The sequence below is a fragment of the Heteronotia binoei genome, chromosome 7, assembly GCF_032191835.1.
Source record: "Heteronotia binoei isolate CCM8104 ecotype False Entrance Well chromosome 7, APGP_CSIRO_Hbin_v1, whole genome shotgun sequence".
Classification (NCBI taxonomy): Eukaryota; Metazoa; Chordata; class Lepidosauria; order Squamata; family Gekkonidae; genus Heteronotia; species Heteronotia binoei.
This window is the reverse complement of record NC_083229.1, coordinates 86,608,417-86,625,712: the sequence shown is the minus strand read 5'-3', so window position 1 is coordinate 86,625,712 and position 17,296 is coordinate 86,608,417. Positions and strand designations below refer to the sequence as shown.

General features: G+C 40.6%; 1 protein-coding gene across 18 annotated transcripts in view; it reads right to left on the bottom strand.

The window, feature by feature from the left end:
• Positions 1-17,296, bottom strand: part of PTPRM (protein tyrosine phosphatase receptor type M) — a 792,664-nt gene that overhangs the window by 136,947 nt on the left and 638,421 nt on the right. For 12 of the 18 annotated variants that reach the window (XM_060243978.1, XM_060243979.1, XM_060243982.1 and 9 more), the window contains 3 exons: positions 6,199-6,350; positions 4,002-4,076; positions 3,490-3,516 (listed from right to left, as the gene is read on the bottom strand). In XM_060243978.1, coding sequence (XP_060099961.1) covers positions 3,490-3,516; positions 4,002-4,076; positions 6,199-6,350 — 254 coding nt within the window. Of the gene's footprint in view, positions 1-3,489; positions 3,517-3,989; positions 4,077-6,198; positions 6,351-17,296 lie in introns of all 18 variants that reach the window. The other 6 variants (XM_060243983.1, XM_060243985.1, XM_060243997.1 and 3 more) reach the window with 2 other exon arrangements.

The window sequence follows — 17,296 nt, the reverse complement described above, 5'->3', positions numbered from 1 at the left end:
ATGTTACAGTGAGGCACGCTAATATGCTCAAATAGAATTCTCCTCAACTGTGAGTCAAAATCCTAATCTAAAGCAATACATGTAGAATTTCAAGGACTGTAATAATTTTGCCTCAAGATCTGAGACTGCCTTACTATTCTAATACAATACAGTTGCATATGGGTGTTATTAACTAATCCTTAGCAGAACTGTAATGCAAAGCACCTTGGGATGTATGGCATGAAAGGCGATATACAAGTATTGTTACAGTATGTTGTTGTTGAAATGGCACCTGAGTACTACAAGGTGGCTAAGACACAAAAAACAAAATAAATAAATAAACAAATAAAACAAGGAGTTGGAAGTTATGATATTTTAAATAAATTTATTCACAGTTAGGTCATGCTTATTATTTTATTATATTATAATAAGATAAAGGTCAGGATCTAATTCAGTCATGCAAACTCAAGTTTATTATGGTATTTAGAGGATCATATATTTCTGAATTAAGCAGACACAGCATATATTAAAATTCATTTTTACTTTGTTCTCTATTTTTAGTATCAAGATTATTATTTTTCATAAGGGAATAATTTGCTGTCCTGTATTGCAGACACTAATCATAAGATACATCCAGGTTACCACTTTTCGTCAAAACAGACTATATTGAGAGGCAATTCAAAACTGGGTTGCCAAAATATGCAAAAGAATGTGGACTTCTTTTTCTCTTATTTTAAAATATTTTAACAGGTCATCAGGGCATGTAAATAGTTCTTCTAAGCTCTTAAATTCTGAGTGCGACATCATTTCACAGGTAATTGCTTTTGCAAAGTGAGGATTCCATAATAAAGTGGTCACATATGGTACAGAAGAGGCAAAAAAACTTCATTAGTCCTGGTTATTGCTTTCAGTTCTATAGTATTCAAATACTGGTGCGATTATTCTACTACTATCTTACATTTCATTTGAGATTGCCTGAATTCACTAACAATAAAGAAATATTGCTTCTGCTATCTAAACAGTATATGAAACAGTATGAAGTGTATATGAAAAGGCTATCATATTTATATAAATAGATACAATCAGGTTAGGAACAGAAATATCCTGTTCATTTAAAGGGACTTAAAAATGCTTTACTGAAACTGGAGAATGGCAGTCTATAACACAGAGGACAATTTCAATCAGACCTGTCTAAAACGGCAAGTTAACTTGCATGTTCATAATGTTATAGAATTGAAAAACTGAGTCATGTATCAACACATTAATTTATTCCAGCTATGGACCTGACTCTTTATCCACTTTTGATCCCAAGTAATATGCAAGACTGCAAGGACTGCTGCTTCAAACTCCATGTAAAAATAGACATGTAAAATGTAGTCCACACTTTTTATTGTTAAAAGTCCAATCCTCAACGGGGCTAAAACATATTCCCTTTCTGATTTAAAAAAAAAAATCAGTAGGAATCCCCCTCCCCCCCCAATGAAATTCAGAACCTGGTAGCCCTCCTTAATAAAAAAATTGGTATATGTTGGTCTACAGACATACAGATTCAAATTTACAGCTATGAACTCAGCTTTTAGCTACAAACATGCAAGGCTTTTTTCATGTACAAGCAGGGCTTTCTCCATTAATTGCTAATATGAAGTAGCCTGTCCTAATTTCCTGCTGCTTCAGAGCTGTCAAGTGGATTATGTGCATAGATCTCATGCATTGAATCAGCTACTACTGCAACACTACTAAGCCACAGGTAAGGTGATTGTGTAGGGTTTCACTGTTACCAAGTATATGCTGAAATGGCTGACTTAGTTGCTGATTTGGAGCCTTAGAAGAAGGTGGGGCTATGGATAACAGCTAGTGAGGGCTATTTCGGTTTTTTGTTATTAAACCTTAAGACATTAATAGTATAATTGTGAACAGAGTTATACCCCTTTAAGTCCATTGAAGTCAATGGACCCAGGACAGTGTAACTCTGTTCAGGATTGCATTGCCAGGTGTATCTCAGAAAGGAGGCATGTATTTAATTATTTTCCTTATCAGAGACAAGTACTTTTAGAATATATCAGTCAATAAAGCACATTGGAAGTAATGCTATCAGCATTACTATTTTCCTTTTGATAATAAAGCTTTGCTCGTTTAAAGATTGCTAAAGCAAACACATGTACAATAATCTCAGGCGATTAAAATAATTTCATTCACATGCAAGTTATTACATTGTGATAGTAACTGCAGTACTATTTCCTCATCTTGACTACAAATTATTTTCTTTAGATGTCAAATGGAAACAAACTTTGCTAATTACTACAGCTTCATAATGACTTTGCTTTATCTCTTTTGCATGAACCACCTCCTGGAAATCCATGGCCACAAGCCAGAGAAGGACATAACTAGCTGTATACATCTACCAGGTTTTCTAACTTTATAGCTCCTCATGCCATATAGCAAATCACTTTTGAAAACCAGTAGAGTTTCAAAAGCAGCTTATGATACAGTATAGCAGGCTCCTGTACAAAAAAGGAGGAAAAGCCAGAAAGGTTCTGGTGGGAATGTAAGATCTTGTTTTCCTTTAAAGGAGATTTCAGTATTGTGTGTCATGTACAATTTAGCTCAGAGTTTTTTGACAATGAATTCAGCAGCATCAACCCAAAATCCATACTGTACACCATACATGAATCCACCATAAAGACTTCGAGAAACAGGGAGAGAGAGAGAGAGAGAAGAAGGGAAGTGTAAAACTACTGAAAAGACAATGTGAAAGCAGCAACTTAAATATTGGAATGGAATTTTTTTACGCAGTGCATTAGTTGATTTTTTATCTCTTTTTTGTTAAAAAGACAGTTTGGGTTAGATTAGAGTTAGTATGGTGGTAGTAACTGAAAGCATAGCCCAGCTCTGTTATGTTTTTTAAATATCTCATGCTGCATCTTGGCACGGCAAACCCATTTCCCTTCACTCTTTTTATACTGGACAAGTAAAGTGTTTTTAATTTCCTGACAGACAGATACAAATACTTTTCCTTCTATAACACTAGCATTTCCTTTCAGTTTATGGGATGTGACATATAATAAACATTATTATAGAGTGCCAACTTGTCACTTTGCAGGTCACCATCCCATTGCAAATCTCCCTGTGATATCAAGCAGAAACTCTCTCTGCTACAAGCAGCAGGTAAATGACTAAAACTTTATTTTAGCATTCCCTAAATAATATTTAGCAGCCATTTATTTCACAGAAGATGCTGAAATAATGACAAAACCTTTCATTGATATGGATATTCTTTGATGATTTACCATTCACAACTTTCCCTAAAAACAAAAACTAAACTGTGTTTAGTCTTTTAATAAATTTGTCTTTTAATAAATATCAGTGAGATGGCTGAAAGTGGAACTAAAATATGCTTGTTTGCACATCCCCTGGCAGCATATAACATTTGCTTGGAAACTATGTTTTTGTAGCCCATATTTCAACTTTTAAAAATTGTCTTTGCAACATGATAAAGGGAAATGTTCTCACCTAAAATTGCAGTTGGCACAAACGGATCTGTCATACATCATAAGCAGGTCAATGCAGAAAAGGTAAAAAGAGAAAGAAAGGTAAACGACTGATAAATGTTTCCAAATTTTCTGCCAGAAAGCCACAAATAAGCAAGTAGTTATAACATGCAAAAGATGCATTCCACTTTTTGTTAGATTAAAAGTATATATACATAAAATGATCCCATAACAATATTATTGATAAAAAAGCTTTTGTCATCCTTGTGCAGGTGGGTCTTTGACATGCACACACCAAGAACTTGTGGGCTGGGGCCGTGAAGAAGAGAGCACTGGCTAAATGGGTTTACAAAAGGTATGCACAAGCACACTAATGCTTAATGTGTGTACATCAAGGGCTGTAAGGGAAGTAAGAGGGCTCCAGGATGCTTTCTAATGATCCTTCCCCTTATGCACTTCTGTGCCCAAATGAGGAAAGATCTATTAATTTCTTAGAGTAATTATGAAAAATAAAACAAGGACAAAATTGTTTACCTGGGTAGTAAGAATTTGGCACTGTTGTACTCAGTGTATTTGTTTTCATTGTAAATGAAGATGGTGAGGATACAGCTGTAAAGACGAGAAGGCATTAGTTGAGAATTGTAAATTAAGATTGGGTTATCTCTATTTTTATATTATTTATGATGTGCTGTTTGTATGAAAAGTTTTGGAAAAGTAGAAAAATTGTATTTTTTTTAAAAAAAAAATGAACCCTAGAGTTTGGGAACTACTTTGGATGGTTCTTGAAGTCTTTGGTTTGCTCTGAAAACTCCTATTTTCTTTACCCTACTATAGGTTGCATTAGAGCCCCTTCCTGCATTACCTTTATAGTGACTCCTCCCCATGATGCTAGTGGTATCAGAAATCTTAAACCATATGGTAGAAGTCCCTGCCAGAGTTTTTTCCAAGCCAGAATTGCTTCAGTTCCCAAAGGAAACTTATCAAGAAGCCAGGATATAGAATTCTCCAATAGGAGATTTCCTGTATTTGAAATTGAAATTTGAAATGCTGTCAGGCAGTACAAGAGGAAGGCACGCTGCAATGGCTCTCAATTTGCTACCAACAACATTATCAGGTGCCCCTTTGTATAAAAGTTCTACTAATACAAATTATTATCTTTGCTTAATTATGTACTAACAACTGGATTTCAGTTTATGCCATGAAGCCAAAATCCCTCTAAGCTGAGTTAGTATGAGCTAGCTCACAGTTTTTTTTAGCTTCCTGCTCACACAGGAGCTTCTGTTTTAGCTCAAGAAGGATGGCTCCAGAGCAAACTAATTTATGCAGGAGCCAAATTGCTCACTCACAACTTTAATGCCAGCAAGCTCACAAAGTAAAATTTTTGCTCCCAAGACTCCACAGCTTAGAGGGAGCTTTGAACAGCCTCCAAAGATGTACAGAGAAAGGGCCTTCTCATTTGGAGAGTAGACAGTGCTGCTGATAAGCTAGTCCCAAGCCTTTAGGGGATATACAGACTGTCCATAGAAGTGGCATGCTATCTTTCGATAATACTCAAAGTTGATTCAAGGAATGTTTTCCCTATCTTCCTTTAGCAGTGGGGGGAAATACTTCTTTGTGCCTCAATGTAGTGTTCTAATATTTGTTTGGTATTCAAAGAGTCCCAGGTTCAATCCCAGCCATCTCCAGTCTGAGGGATGTCAGGAAGAAGGGCTGGGAAATGCCTCAATGTAAGACCTTGAAATATGGTTTTGTCTGTAATAGTCTTAATGGGTGAATTGTGTTAACTGGAATAAGATGGCTTTCTATGTTCACTCTTGAAAGTGAAGGGGACATCATTTTACTGGATAATAATGCTAACATTTAAAATGCCGTCTTGAATTACTTGTCATAAACAAATCAGTGGTTATGAATCCAACAATGACTGATTTCATGAATCCCCTTACACCATGAATTCTTAAATAAACCATACCAAACCTTTAATGGCATAACATTTGCAAATGAGAATACACAGAATATAAAAAACATTGGAGATAAAATCAAAAAGGAAATTGAGATTACAAATGCATTCATACATGGTCAGATTTAAATGTAAAGATGTCAGCCAAAAATTTTGCCACAGCCTCAATAACCTCGCACTCAGTATAATTCAGTAAATAACGACAGGGTGGCAGAATAGACAGATCTGGGGAGAAGGAAAGCTTGCAAAATAGATCTTTATGGAGATTATGATATATGGAACAATCAAGCAATATATGCTGAACTGAGTCGGGAAAATTCTTAAACATGTCAACTGTAACATTAATTGATGTTTACGACATACTAAGTGGCTGCAACCCAAACTATTATGTATTTTTTTGATTAGCTAAAGAGTATAGGGGGGCAGGCAGGCTGTGTGAAAGCAATACAAATTTCAGAGTTGGAAAAAGTCAATGAGGAAGTGCAATCCAATACCTGCTGCACCTGTGCTTTTTGTACAAAGAGGGGAAAAAACAGAAATTCAAAATCATCTTTATTATTTTTAAAGAACCCTATTCTTTCTGACTAGAATACATGCTTTGACATGCTGCACAGTATGCGATTCCGGAAACCTTGAATCTTCTAAGAATCAATAACCTGGCCATTGAATTGACTGGGTAATGAGAAGTATTTTAAAAACCATTTACTTCTCCCCTCCCATCCTGGCCTACAGAAATAAAAACGACTGCTACATCCCTATGCATTTTTTACTTACATCTTCCATTTAGATTGTGTGTGTCCATGAAAGAGAAAGCCTCATCACAGTTGGTGCCTTGTTCAGTGTAGCTTTTATCCATTGAGTTCACCATCACTGTCATTTCCTGCCGTGTGCTACTCAATGTCTCTTTCCGCTTTTTAGCCAATTTCCTGAACATTTGGGAAGAAAAGGGATGCTGTAGTAAGCAAGTGCAGAATCCATCTTTTTATATTGGTGTACATCTGTTAATACACCTATGTAGAGAGAAAACATTTAAAATGATAGAATTCCAAACCTCCATATCTGAGAACAGTGCGAAGCAATAAAATATTAATATTACCAACTTCATTGAAACAATAACATGGATTAAGCTAATTGTATGGGCAATTTAGAGCAGGAAAAAATGAATAACATTATTCAGGTACAGCTCAGTTCACTATAAGTGCCCTGTCCATATCCATAACCATTAAGTCTATTAGACCTTCTCGCCACTTAGGTATTGTAATGTACTGAGTGACGAGACATGTTGAAGGCAACATTCTTTATTAGCGAGTACATCACAAGGCAAGGCAACGCGGGCCGGGTCCCGATTATATACAGACCCCGGAACAACCCTCAGTCTGGCCAGGTCCAATCCTGGCCAGTTAAACTTCCCGCCAGAGATCTTCAAGAGCGTATTAGCGGAGCTACTTCCGGGGACCAGTGGGCTTCCACAGGTCACCTCAGTAGCATCCGCTGTGTTGTAACTTTAGGACTGAAATGCAAGACACAACAGGTATGTTCAAAGTATCACATGCAGGTAGCATAATACCATTGGAGGTTTATCCTACCTTTCTGTCTTCCTTTGGGTATGCCCTTTCTCATGCTCTAGAGAGCAGAAAAAATTTCTGCTGAATTAAGAACACAGGAATAGCCATGCTGGATCAGATCAAAGCCCCATCTAGTCCAGCCTTCTGTTCACACAGTGGCCAATCAGCTACCTCTAGGAAGCCCACAAACATGAAGACTGTAATAGCATCACCCTACCTCATCCCCTCCCCACAGCAACTGATTTAAAGAGGCATATTACCTCTGGTACTGGAGGGAATAGATATCCATCATGATCAGTACCCATGGATAGCCCATTCCTCCATGAATTTGTCCATTCCCCTTTTAAAGCTTTCCAACTTGCCACATCCTGTGGCAGCAAGTTCCACAAATTAACTATACACTGTGTGAATAAATACCTCCTTTTTTCTATCCTGAATCTCTACAGGTTCTGGGAAATGAATTAATGTCCCCGGGTTCTAGTATTTTGGGTGAGGGAGAAAAGTTTATTCTTGTCCAGTCTCTCCATTTATTTATTTGATTTATATCCCACCCTCCCCGCCGAAGCAGGCTCAGGGTGGCTCACAGTACAAAAACCACAACAAATAATTAAAATTGATACGTATTATAAAAGTTACACATTCAATAGTTAAAACAATCAGAGTAATTTGGTGCTAATCTCTTTGATATTATATATTTTCAGTGGCGATAGTATTTCTTCAGTTTTCCTACGATACAGGCTCAGCGTCAGTTGAAAGCCAACCGGAAAAGAGCGGTCTTACAGGCCTCGCGGAACTGGACAAGGTTCCACAAGGCCCTCACTTCCTCTGGTACTTGATTCCACCAGTAGGGGGTGGCAATCGAGAAGGCCCTCTCTCTAGTGATCTTTAATTTGGCCTCCTTCAGTCCGGGGATTACTAATAGATTATGACATCCAGATTGAAGTACCCTCTGGGGAATGTGTGGGGAGAGATGGTTCCTAAGGTAGGCAGGTCCTAGGCCATACAGGGCTTTAAAGGCACCTTGTAACGAATTTGGTATACTATTGGCAGCCAGTGCAGTTCCCGCAGTCCTGGCTGTATGTGCTCCCACCTGGGAAGCCCCAATAGTAGCCTTGCTGCTGTGTTCTGCACTAGCTGTAGTTTCTGGGTTCAACACGGGCAGCCCCAAGTAGAAGGCATTACAGTAGTCCAACCTCAAGGTGACTGATGCATGGATCACCGTTGCCAGGTCGCCGCACTCCAGGAAGGAGACCAACTGCCTCACCCGCCTAAGATGGAAAAAAGTGGATTTAGCAGTGGCTGCTATCTGGGCCTTCATTGTCAAGGCTGGCTCCAGCAGCACTCCCAAGCTTTTGACCTTGTGCGCCATTGTCAGTGGCGCACCGTCAAATGCTGTTGAGGGGATTTCCCTGGCCAGACCGCTGCGACTCAGGCAAAGGACCTCTATTTTCGTTGGAGTCAGATTCAAGTGACTCAGCTAAAGGCATCTTGCCACGGCTTGCAATGCCAGATCCAGATTTTCTGGAACACAGCCAGGCCGTCCATCCATCAGCAGATAGAGCTGGGTGTTATCAGCATACTGGTGGCAACCCAACCCATACCTCTGGGCAATCTGAGCAAGGGGGCACATGTAGATGTTGAACAACATCAGGGAGAGCACCGCCCTCTGAGGCACCCCACAATTAACCACGTGCCTCCGGGACAGCTCTCCCCTAATCACCACCCTTTATCCCCGACCATCTAGGAAAAAGGAAAGCCATTGCAAGGCCAACCCCTGAATCCCTGCGTCAGTGAGGTGGCGGGTCAGTAACCAATGGTCGACCGTATTGAACTCAGCTGATAGGTTTAACATCAGTACCGCTGAGCCACCTCAGTCCAGATGCTTCTGGAGGTCATCCACCAGGGTGACCAGCACTGTTCTCCAACCCATGACCTGGGTGGAAGCTGGACTGGTGGGGGTCTAGGATTTTATATTCTAATAGTGAAGACAGGATATCTTTGGATACTTATATTCAATGACCGGAGCTGTGAATGAGCCTGAAAAAAGCCCTAGGTTTGCAGAAAAATGTGAAATCTAAAATAAAAAATAAAAAAATACACTGGGCAGTTTTAAAAAATCCAAAAACAATAGAAGCAGTGCCTGTACCTTTAAGAAATGGATTCCCTCAATGGCTATTGCTAGGCAACCACAGTATTCAGCTTGGTTCTGTCAGTAAAAGGCGGAGGGACGTACAGCGCCCTTTCCAGACATATTTTGACCTTCGGGCCAGGCCTTGCTAGGGTTGCTGGCTTCAGGTTGGAATATTCCTGGAGATTTTGTGATTAAGTCTGAGAAGTGCAGGGTTTGAGGAGGGGAGAGTCTGCCCTCCAAAGCAGCCATTTTCCCCAGGGGAACGGATGTCTGGAGTTCAGTTGTAATTCTGGGGATCTCCAGGTCCCCCCTGGAGGCTATGCCTGGCAGCAACATCTGGCTGACTTGATGCCGACTGACTTGCAGTTGGCCTGGCTGCTTGCTACTGTTCAACAGTAGCAACCCTATAAAAGCCAGTGTAGTGTAGCACTTAGAACTTCAGATTAGGCTCTGCAAGACCCAGATTCAGATCTCAGATGTGAAGCTGACTGGGTGATTTTGGACCAGTCACATACATTCAACCTAACCTATTTCACAGGGTTCTTGTGTGTATAAAAAGGAAAAGAAAATAATGTAAGCTGCTTTGGTCCCCACTGTGGAGAAAGGGGGTATAAATGAATAAAGAACAAACACAGCGAAAGATAGGAGTTAAAGGGTAGGTTGTGAATGACTGAAAAGCAGAGAGAGGCAAGGAGAGGATATGGGGATTGCCAATAGGCGGGGAAGAGGTAGGCAATTCCTAGAAATGTGGTGGTAGCATGATGGTGGGGTTTGTTTTACTATCACTTACACCAGGGGTGACCAACGGTAACTCTCCAGATGTTTTTTGCCTACAACTCCCATCAGCCCCAGCCAGCATGGCCAATGGCTGGGGCTGATGGGAGTTGTAGGCAAAAAACATCTGGAGAACTACTGTTGACCACCCCTGACTTACACTATTTTACTGATAATGTTTTTCACATAGTATTTGTTTGGGTATGTCTTACATAATTGATAAGAAATCAGAACATCTAATTAATACTAGACAATGCTTCTAAAATCTAGTTGGAAAAAAATAGACTATTAAGCTTGCATTTTCTCAAGCTAGCTGATGTAAAATTGTTCATTAGCTCAGAAAAAGTAAAATTGATCACTAGCTCAGAAAATGATAAAATAATTGAGTTGCATAAGAAAAAAGGAAATAAGGGGACAACTCAAAATAATTGGTAATGTTGCAACTGGGTTGTTTTGTAGAAAAAAAGGTGGTGGAGCTCATCCAGGGATTGTTATGCAGCTGCAATACTATTCAATGGACAAGGAGGTGGAACTCTCAGAAGGAGGAGGTGGAACTCTCTGGAAGGTTCAGGAGCTGCACTTCTGTGAGCTCCCACTGAATCTGAGGCCTGGATGCAATCATAAAGAGCTGTAAATGAGTGCCTGTTATCTCTTTTTATAACACACTTCTAGTTATTTCTGTGGCATTCCTATGGAGATAGGTGAATAATACTGTACTCACAAATTGAGGATTTTAAAAAAAGTATTCATTCTTTTCAAAGAATTCAAGGCAGTGTACATGATGCCCCCTTCCTCTATTTTGTTCTCACAATCATCCTGTGAGATGGTTAGGCTGACAGCAAATAACTGGCCCCCGTGCCATCCAGAAAGTTTCACGGCAGAGTAGGGATTTGAAACAGTCTAACATGGCGACTATTATAACAAAAATCTGAAGAAATTGTTCTTGTTACCAGCTAAGATGAAGCTTCTTAAACAGAGCCCCTCCAATTACAGGGAGGGTGGGAAACCTTGGTAGGAAAACTACTGGCTGACCAAGTATTAGAACTGGTTCAGATGCAACACAGAACCGTCATTTATTTTAAGTATGATTAATTTGTGAAATGAGAAATGAGGTGATTCTTGAAATCTGGTCTGCCTTGTCAATTGCTGGTTTCAGTTTAACTGCTCTGGCTCCCCACCAAGAGTCTGGGTAGTATCCTAGTCAGCTACATGTCACTCCCCTCAAAGCCAAGCCTCACTGCATCACAAAGTCCACTACTGTTGGGCATTATTCAATGCTAGGGTAGAGAAATGGCACTCAAGAATCTTTGGCCATCCTCAGAATGGCAAGCAGCCTCTGAACCATGGCCCTTTCTAGGAGACTAACAAAGGAAGAAAGTAGGCTTTCACATTAACTGTTTCCTCACTTAAAAAAAAAAAACCCTGGAAGCCAAACACCTACTGCCAATTTCAATGCACTACTCCTTATTCAAACTCAATCAAACAACCTCCCAAGCATCCCATTTCAGCTCCATGCCATATAGGGTTGCCAAGTCCAATTCAAGAAATATCTGGGGACTTTGGGGGTGGAGCTAGGAGACTTTGGGGGTGAAGCCAGGAGACATTGGGGGCGGAGCCAGGAACAAGGGTGTGACAAGCATAATTGAACTCCAAGAGAGTTCTGGCCATCACATTTAAAGGGACAGCACACCTTTTAAAATGTCTTCCTTCCATAGGAAATAATGATGGATGGGGCACCTTCTTTTGGGGCTCATAGAATTGGACCCCCTGGTCCAATCCTTTTGAAACTCGGAGGGTACTTTGGGGAGAGGCACTAGATACTATACTGAAAGTTTGGTGCCTCTACCTCAAAAAACAGCTCCCCCAGAGCCCCTGAAACCTCCAGATCAATTCCCCATTATACCCTATGAGAATCGATCTCCACATAGGGAATAATGAAGTGCTCAGCAGACGTTCCCCCCCCCCCTGTTTCTGGCGACTCTGAAGGGGGATTGGCCTCTCTACTCACGAGTTGCTGCCAGCTTCTTCACAGCAACACAGACAAACCATTCCAAGAGGAAGCCTTTCAATCGGAGACTGAAGCCTCCAGAGGTGCAAAGGCACATGGTCCTTTGGGAGTGGGGCTTCCCCTCGCTGGCCAGCTGACTGGGGGCAGGAAGGAGTCTGGGAAAGCGAAGAACTCCCACTGGGACCTGGGAATTGGCAAGCCTAATGCTATATAAGATGCTTTCAAAAGATACTTAATATAGATCTCCCTCCCGATTTTGACTTCTGTGATCCACATTCCACAATATTGTCTCTCCCTACAAACTTAATCCTCCGACCACATATCAGGAGTACCCAGAGCCCTAAATGTTGCTAACAGCCTGCATATCCTGTTTCCACTCCCTGAATAAATACACATGTGAGTTTCATTAAATGAACTTTACTAAACAGAGAAAGCAAGTAGTAAGCAAGAACAACTGTGAATGTTAACCACACTATTTGGTGCTCTGAGCTATCTGGGGATTAATCCTAATGCAATCTCTTCACTTTGAATCCTGCTGATGATGGCTGTAAGGATGCTGCCCAGGACAGATACACAGCATGCTAGTTTAACAAGTTTGCATGTCAGAACAGGCTGGTTATGTCTCAGCACTAGGGCTTTGTGTTGGTAGATGATTGGGGGTGGGGGAGAAGAGACAGAGGCCGTTTTCCCACTTACCTTACCCCGGAGCGACGTCCCTCTTCACCGCGCTGCGTCTGCGCGGATTTCGCACAAACTGCTGCGCAGCACCAGGAAGAGCCGCGTAGTCCCGGGGCTTTTGTGTCGCAAATGTAAACTGGCGGTTCCGCCAGTTTACATTTGCGACGCAAAAGCCCGGGACTACGCGGCTCTTCCTGGTGCTGCGCAGCAGTTTGTGCGAAATCCGCGCAGACGCAGCGCGGTGAAGAGGGACGTCGCTCCGGGGTAAGGTAAGTGGGAAAATGGCCAGAGAAAAAGAACAGACTACTTAATGTCAGATGTAGCCCTAGCATTCTTATGCACCAATACCACACTTCCTTTGATTGATCTGCAGGGGTGCATTTGTTTTCTAGGCCTTGTTTTCACCCTTTTATCACCACCCCTTTTATCACCAGTATATGTACTGCAACAAGCTGTGACTATCTGCCACACTGAAATCACCCTCTGAATTAAGCATGCCTGGCTGCAATGACGAGAAACCATCATTAGTAGCCATGCAAAAATCCTTTCATGAATACCACTTGTCTTATGCCAGGAAACTGACTTTCCTCCAGGCAACCATAGCAACTAGGTTATTTCAGATATAAGCTTAACAACAAGATATGGTATTTAGAAATGAAGCCATACCCATTCTGGGAGCCTGTGCATTTCTTTGATTAGAAGGAGGAATTGTCTTTGGATGACCTGGATATGCCCCAAAGTAGTGACCTTAGGACAGACAACTTTATAATCTTTTGGCCTAAACTATACCTTGCAGACTAAGGAATAATGTAAGAGTTCCAACCACTGTACCAGAACTTTTCCCATTCAGAGCAGGTCCTGGAGCAAAATGAACCTAAGAAATCTTGCCTTATTGAACAAAGGGCAGATTTGGCACTGGAATGTAAGGGGAAATAGATTTAATGTGCAATGTGGTAAAATACAGCAGTTTTGTGCACTTAATCCATATATATTTTCAGTTATAGCAGTAGTAAATATTTGCAAATAAATGTTTAACATTTTAAAATCAATGCAGTAAACCCCACCCCCCTAGCAATGTTTTAACTGCAAGAGGATGTAACAATGTGAACTTTCTAATGCATCTGGAAACATTTTACTTTGTTTTAGAACAAGTCTTGGCAATTTCTGTTGGTTAGGGAATGCTTGCCCTTTTGGCTCCAGTTTGTTTTTTTCTGTAGCTTGTCTAAGTTTGTACCTTTGGCCTGGTACAATCTTGGATTTACGCACTGTTTTTCCAGGCACTTGTGGCACCCCTGGCAGAAATGTGGTATTTTCTGAACTCCAGAATGCATCTGTACTTGAATCAGACAACTTGAACTAGGGGTGGCTGCTGCATGGTATGCAGGGCCTTTTTTGTAGAAAAAGCCCAGCAGCAACTCATTTGCATATTGGGCCACAGCCTGACATCATCATTGTTTCACACAGGGTTTTTTTGTAGAAAAAGCCCAGCAGGAACTTATCTGCATATTAGGTAACACACTCCTGATGCCAAGGCAGCCAGAACTGTGTTCCTGTGCATTCCTGTTTTAAAAAAGCCCTGATGGTGTGTATGTGTGTTGGAAGTGGGGTGAGAGGTTGTACTGCTGCAGCACTAGTAATATTTCAGCAATGATGCAATGCTTAGAAGTAGCATCCAAATCCTGTATGACGGCACATATGAATATGAACGTTAGAAATATGCCTACGTATGTATGACAATCAAACTAAAGAACGTTGTCCAAGAATACCATGATCACAGTGCCATGCATTACTTTTTGAACTTCCACTGATGATTCCCAAAGGCAGTGTTTACTTCTAGCTGGATGTTTGACACAACACTGTTATATTGTTCATGTACAACAATAAGAATACCTGAAAAATGACAGCAGAGAGCAGGCAAAGATTTTAGGGTTATTATATTATAGGCAGGCAAGTATCATGGGACCCAATTACCATATGCTTAAAAGCATTTTTTAAAAATAGCAGTGAAACCAGTTATTAACATAAGTACTGATTATCATATCAATATCTGAACAATGATATTTTTAAAATATGTTGACAGAGGCTGTTTGGCCTTATATTAATTTTTTCTTCAAGTAAAACACCATAGAATGAAACCTATAAATTCTTATATCCTTCTGAAAAATGTAGAAACATTTTTAAGAGATCAGAAAATGATATATAATAAGACTGCCAATTTTACCTAGCTTCTTATCAAAAGTCAGTTCAACTCTTTACTTGGGTCACAAATAAGAATGACTTTAACAGTGATGCTCTACTCTAGGCTGCCCATTTTAAAAGACCACCTCCAAAGTTCCTATGATTGACAAACTGTGCAAGAAAGACCTTAAACTTGAAAGAAGATGTGTGTGTGGGGTTAGGATGAACTGAAAATGCTGGCAGAGCTGTAGGAGATTTATATGAACAACTCCTGACTGCTCTATTTCAGGCACAATTTTAATCTGCCTTTTTTTTTGCATTTCACACATACCCATAGAAATATGATCACAAAAAGCACATTATATTGAGAAAGCATGGTTCATTTTGACCAGCATTATTTCTCCAAAGTAGTCAATTTGGACTCTTTGCAAAAAAAATTTGTAGCTTTCAATATTACTTTTTGCTTAAACTGAACTGGTGGAAAAATCTCAAAAATAAAGGTCTACAGTACGGTATGTACTTGGGTTTGAGCGCTGGTACATCAAAGTTAAGAATCCAGGGTATTTGTTAAGTTTATTTTATCAGATTTTTATTCTACTCCTTCTACAGAATGGGGCTTGTGGCAGCTCACCACATAACAATACAGTAACAATAATCAAACTATAATTCTAATAAAATCTAATTCAATTAATTCAACACACAACTTTTGGCATTAACAAGCCACCATGTTGATAGTAAAGTCCACTAGAATTACATTACTAGAAATCATTCATCTTGGTGGGGGGCGGAGGGAAAGGTTTATCTGACAAGAATCCAGTCATTGAAAATCGTGCTGGAGGTGGGGGTGGAACACAGAAAACCAACAGAAACATTATGCCAACTTAGGAAAAAGCCAACTCAGAATCGGCTTCCAGAAAAAGTGCTCTCAAAAGTGCTGGGGAAAGAATGGTGGGAGGTGACAAAGTGAAAACTAAAGGCACAGAAGTCCTTGTGGAAATCAGAGGATAAACCAAAGCAGCATTGGGCTGGAGTCGATAAAACACACATCCACACAGAAAAACACACAATAAAACACACATACACACATGGTTTAGTGAGCAGCGATATAACTGCCCAGTGGTACTATATATGTAAATAAATACCAAAATGGATTTTAATATTATCTTTCTCAACTCAGATAAAGCTCTTAAAATTTAACTTAATGACAACAGGGGTTAGGAGGGGCAGATGGGACTTTGTGGGGCTGGGCCATACTTATCATAAAATGTAATGTGAGGTAGTGGAGATAAAAACTTTATAAAGGACATAGATAAACACAATTAAAGATATTATTTTAAACTTAAAATACAAACATGCTTAAAATGCAAGAGTTTTAAGCATGTTTGTATTTTAAGTTTAAATCTTGCAATTTTGTTTAAAAAGGAAAGGTTCCGGGAATAGTAGAATCTGGCAATGCAATTTTTAAAATAAAACATCAAGAAAAAGCACAAGGATCACAGCAGAAGCTAAAAATGTAAAATGCTCTCATTCTGGGAAAACAATGAAATGGCATTGCAAACTTCTCTCCCCCCACCTCCCCTGGGTCGACTCAGATTGGCAATGGCTCTCCAGTGTAATATCCCTCTTTGACTGCGGATTCCCAGGTTAGAGTACTCACTAGGTCAAGTCCATTCAACAGAGACAAACTGGCTCAAAGCATTTCCCTGCATTGTGCAGGGGGTTGGACTAGATGGCCCTGGAGGTCCCTTCCAACTCTGTGATTCTGTGATCAACCCTTTATTTGCAAGGACACAACTCTAGGAAACATGAGCTTCAGCTGGCTATAGGAATGCTTAAAGTGAAACTGATCTCCACTCCACTGAAAAACATTGCAGCACAGAGAAAGTTACAAGCAAAACGTGGAATGGATATTCCATTAAGGTCTCTGGTCCCTATCTATCAGGGCACAGAGACCTAATGGAAAATCTATTCCACATTTTCCTTGCAGCTTTGCTTCCTGCTGCAGCTGGCAAAGACAAAGCAGAAAGAACAAGCAACTTTGTCAGCCTCAGACCCTCAAAGGGTGAGAACAGAAGGGGGAAGAGGGGGGAGAAAAGAGCCCCACAAATCTGATTAAAGCCCTGAGCAGGCAAGTTTCAGCCCATTGGCCAGACATTTGATATCCCTGTTTTAGAAAGCAGATCTACTAATACCTCATACACTGCCAGTTTTGTGTCTGTGATACAGAAAATATTGAAGACTTCATTCATTACTTTTAAAAGTTATTCATACATAAGTGGTATATGTATGACCAAAGTAAAGTGTATGCACTCATTATTAGGAGGCAGACGCGTAGAGAGGGGGGGGCGGGAAGGGCGGCCCGCCCCAGGTCTGGGGGTCCACGCGTTGGCAAGGGGGCCCCCAAAACAATGGCCGTGACGTTGCTGCGCCTGCGCTGAAAGGGGGGGGGGAGAAAAAGAATGGAAGCGCCTGCGGCGCCCGACAGCGTGAGGGGGAGCGCGCGCGCACGGCGGAAGAAGGGGGTGGGGAGCGGCGCGC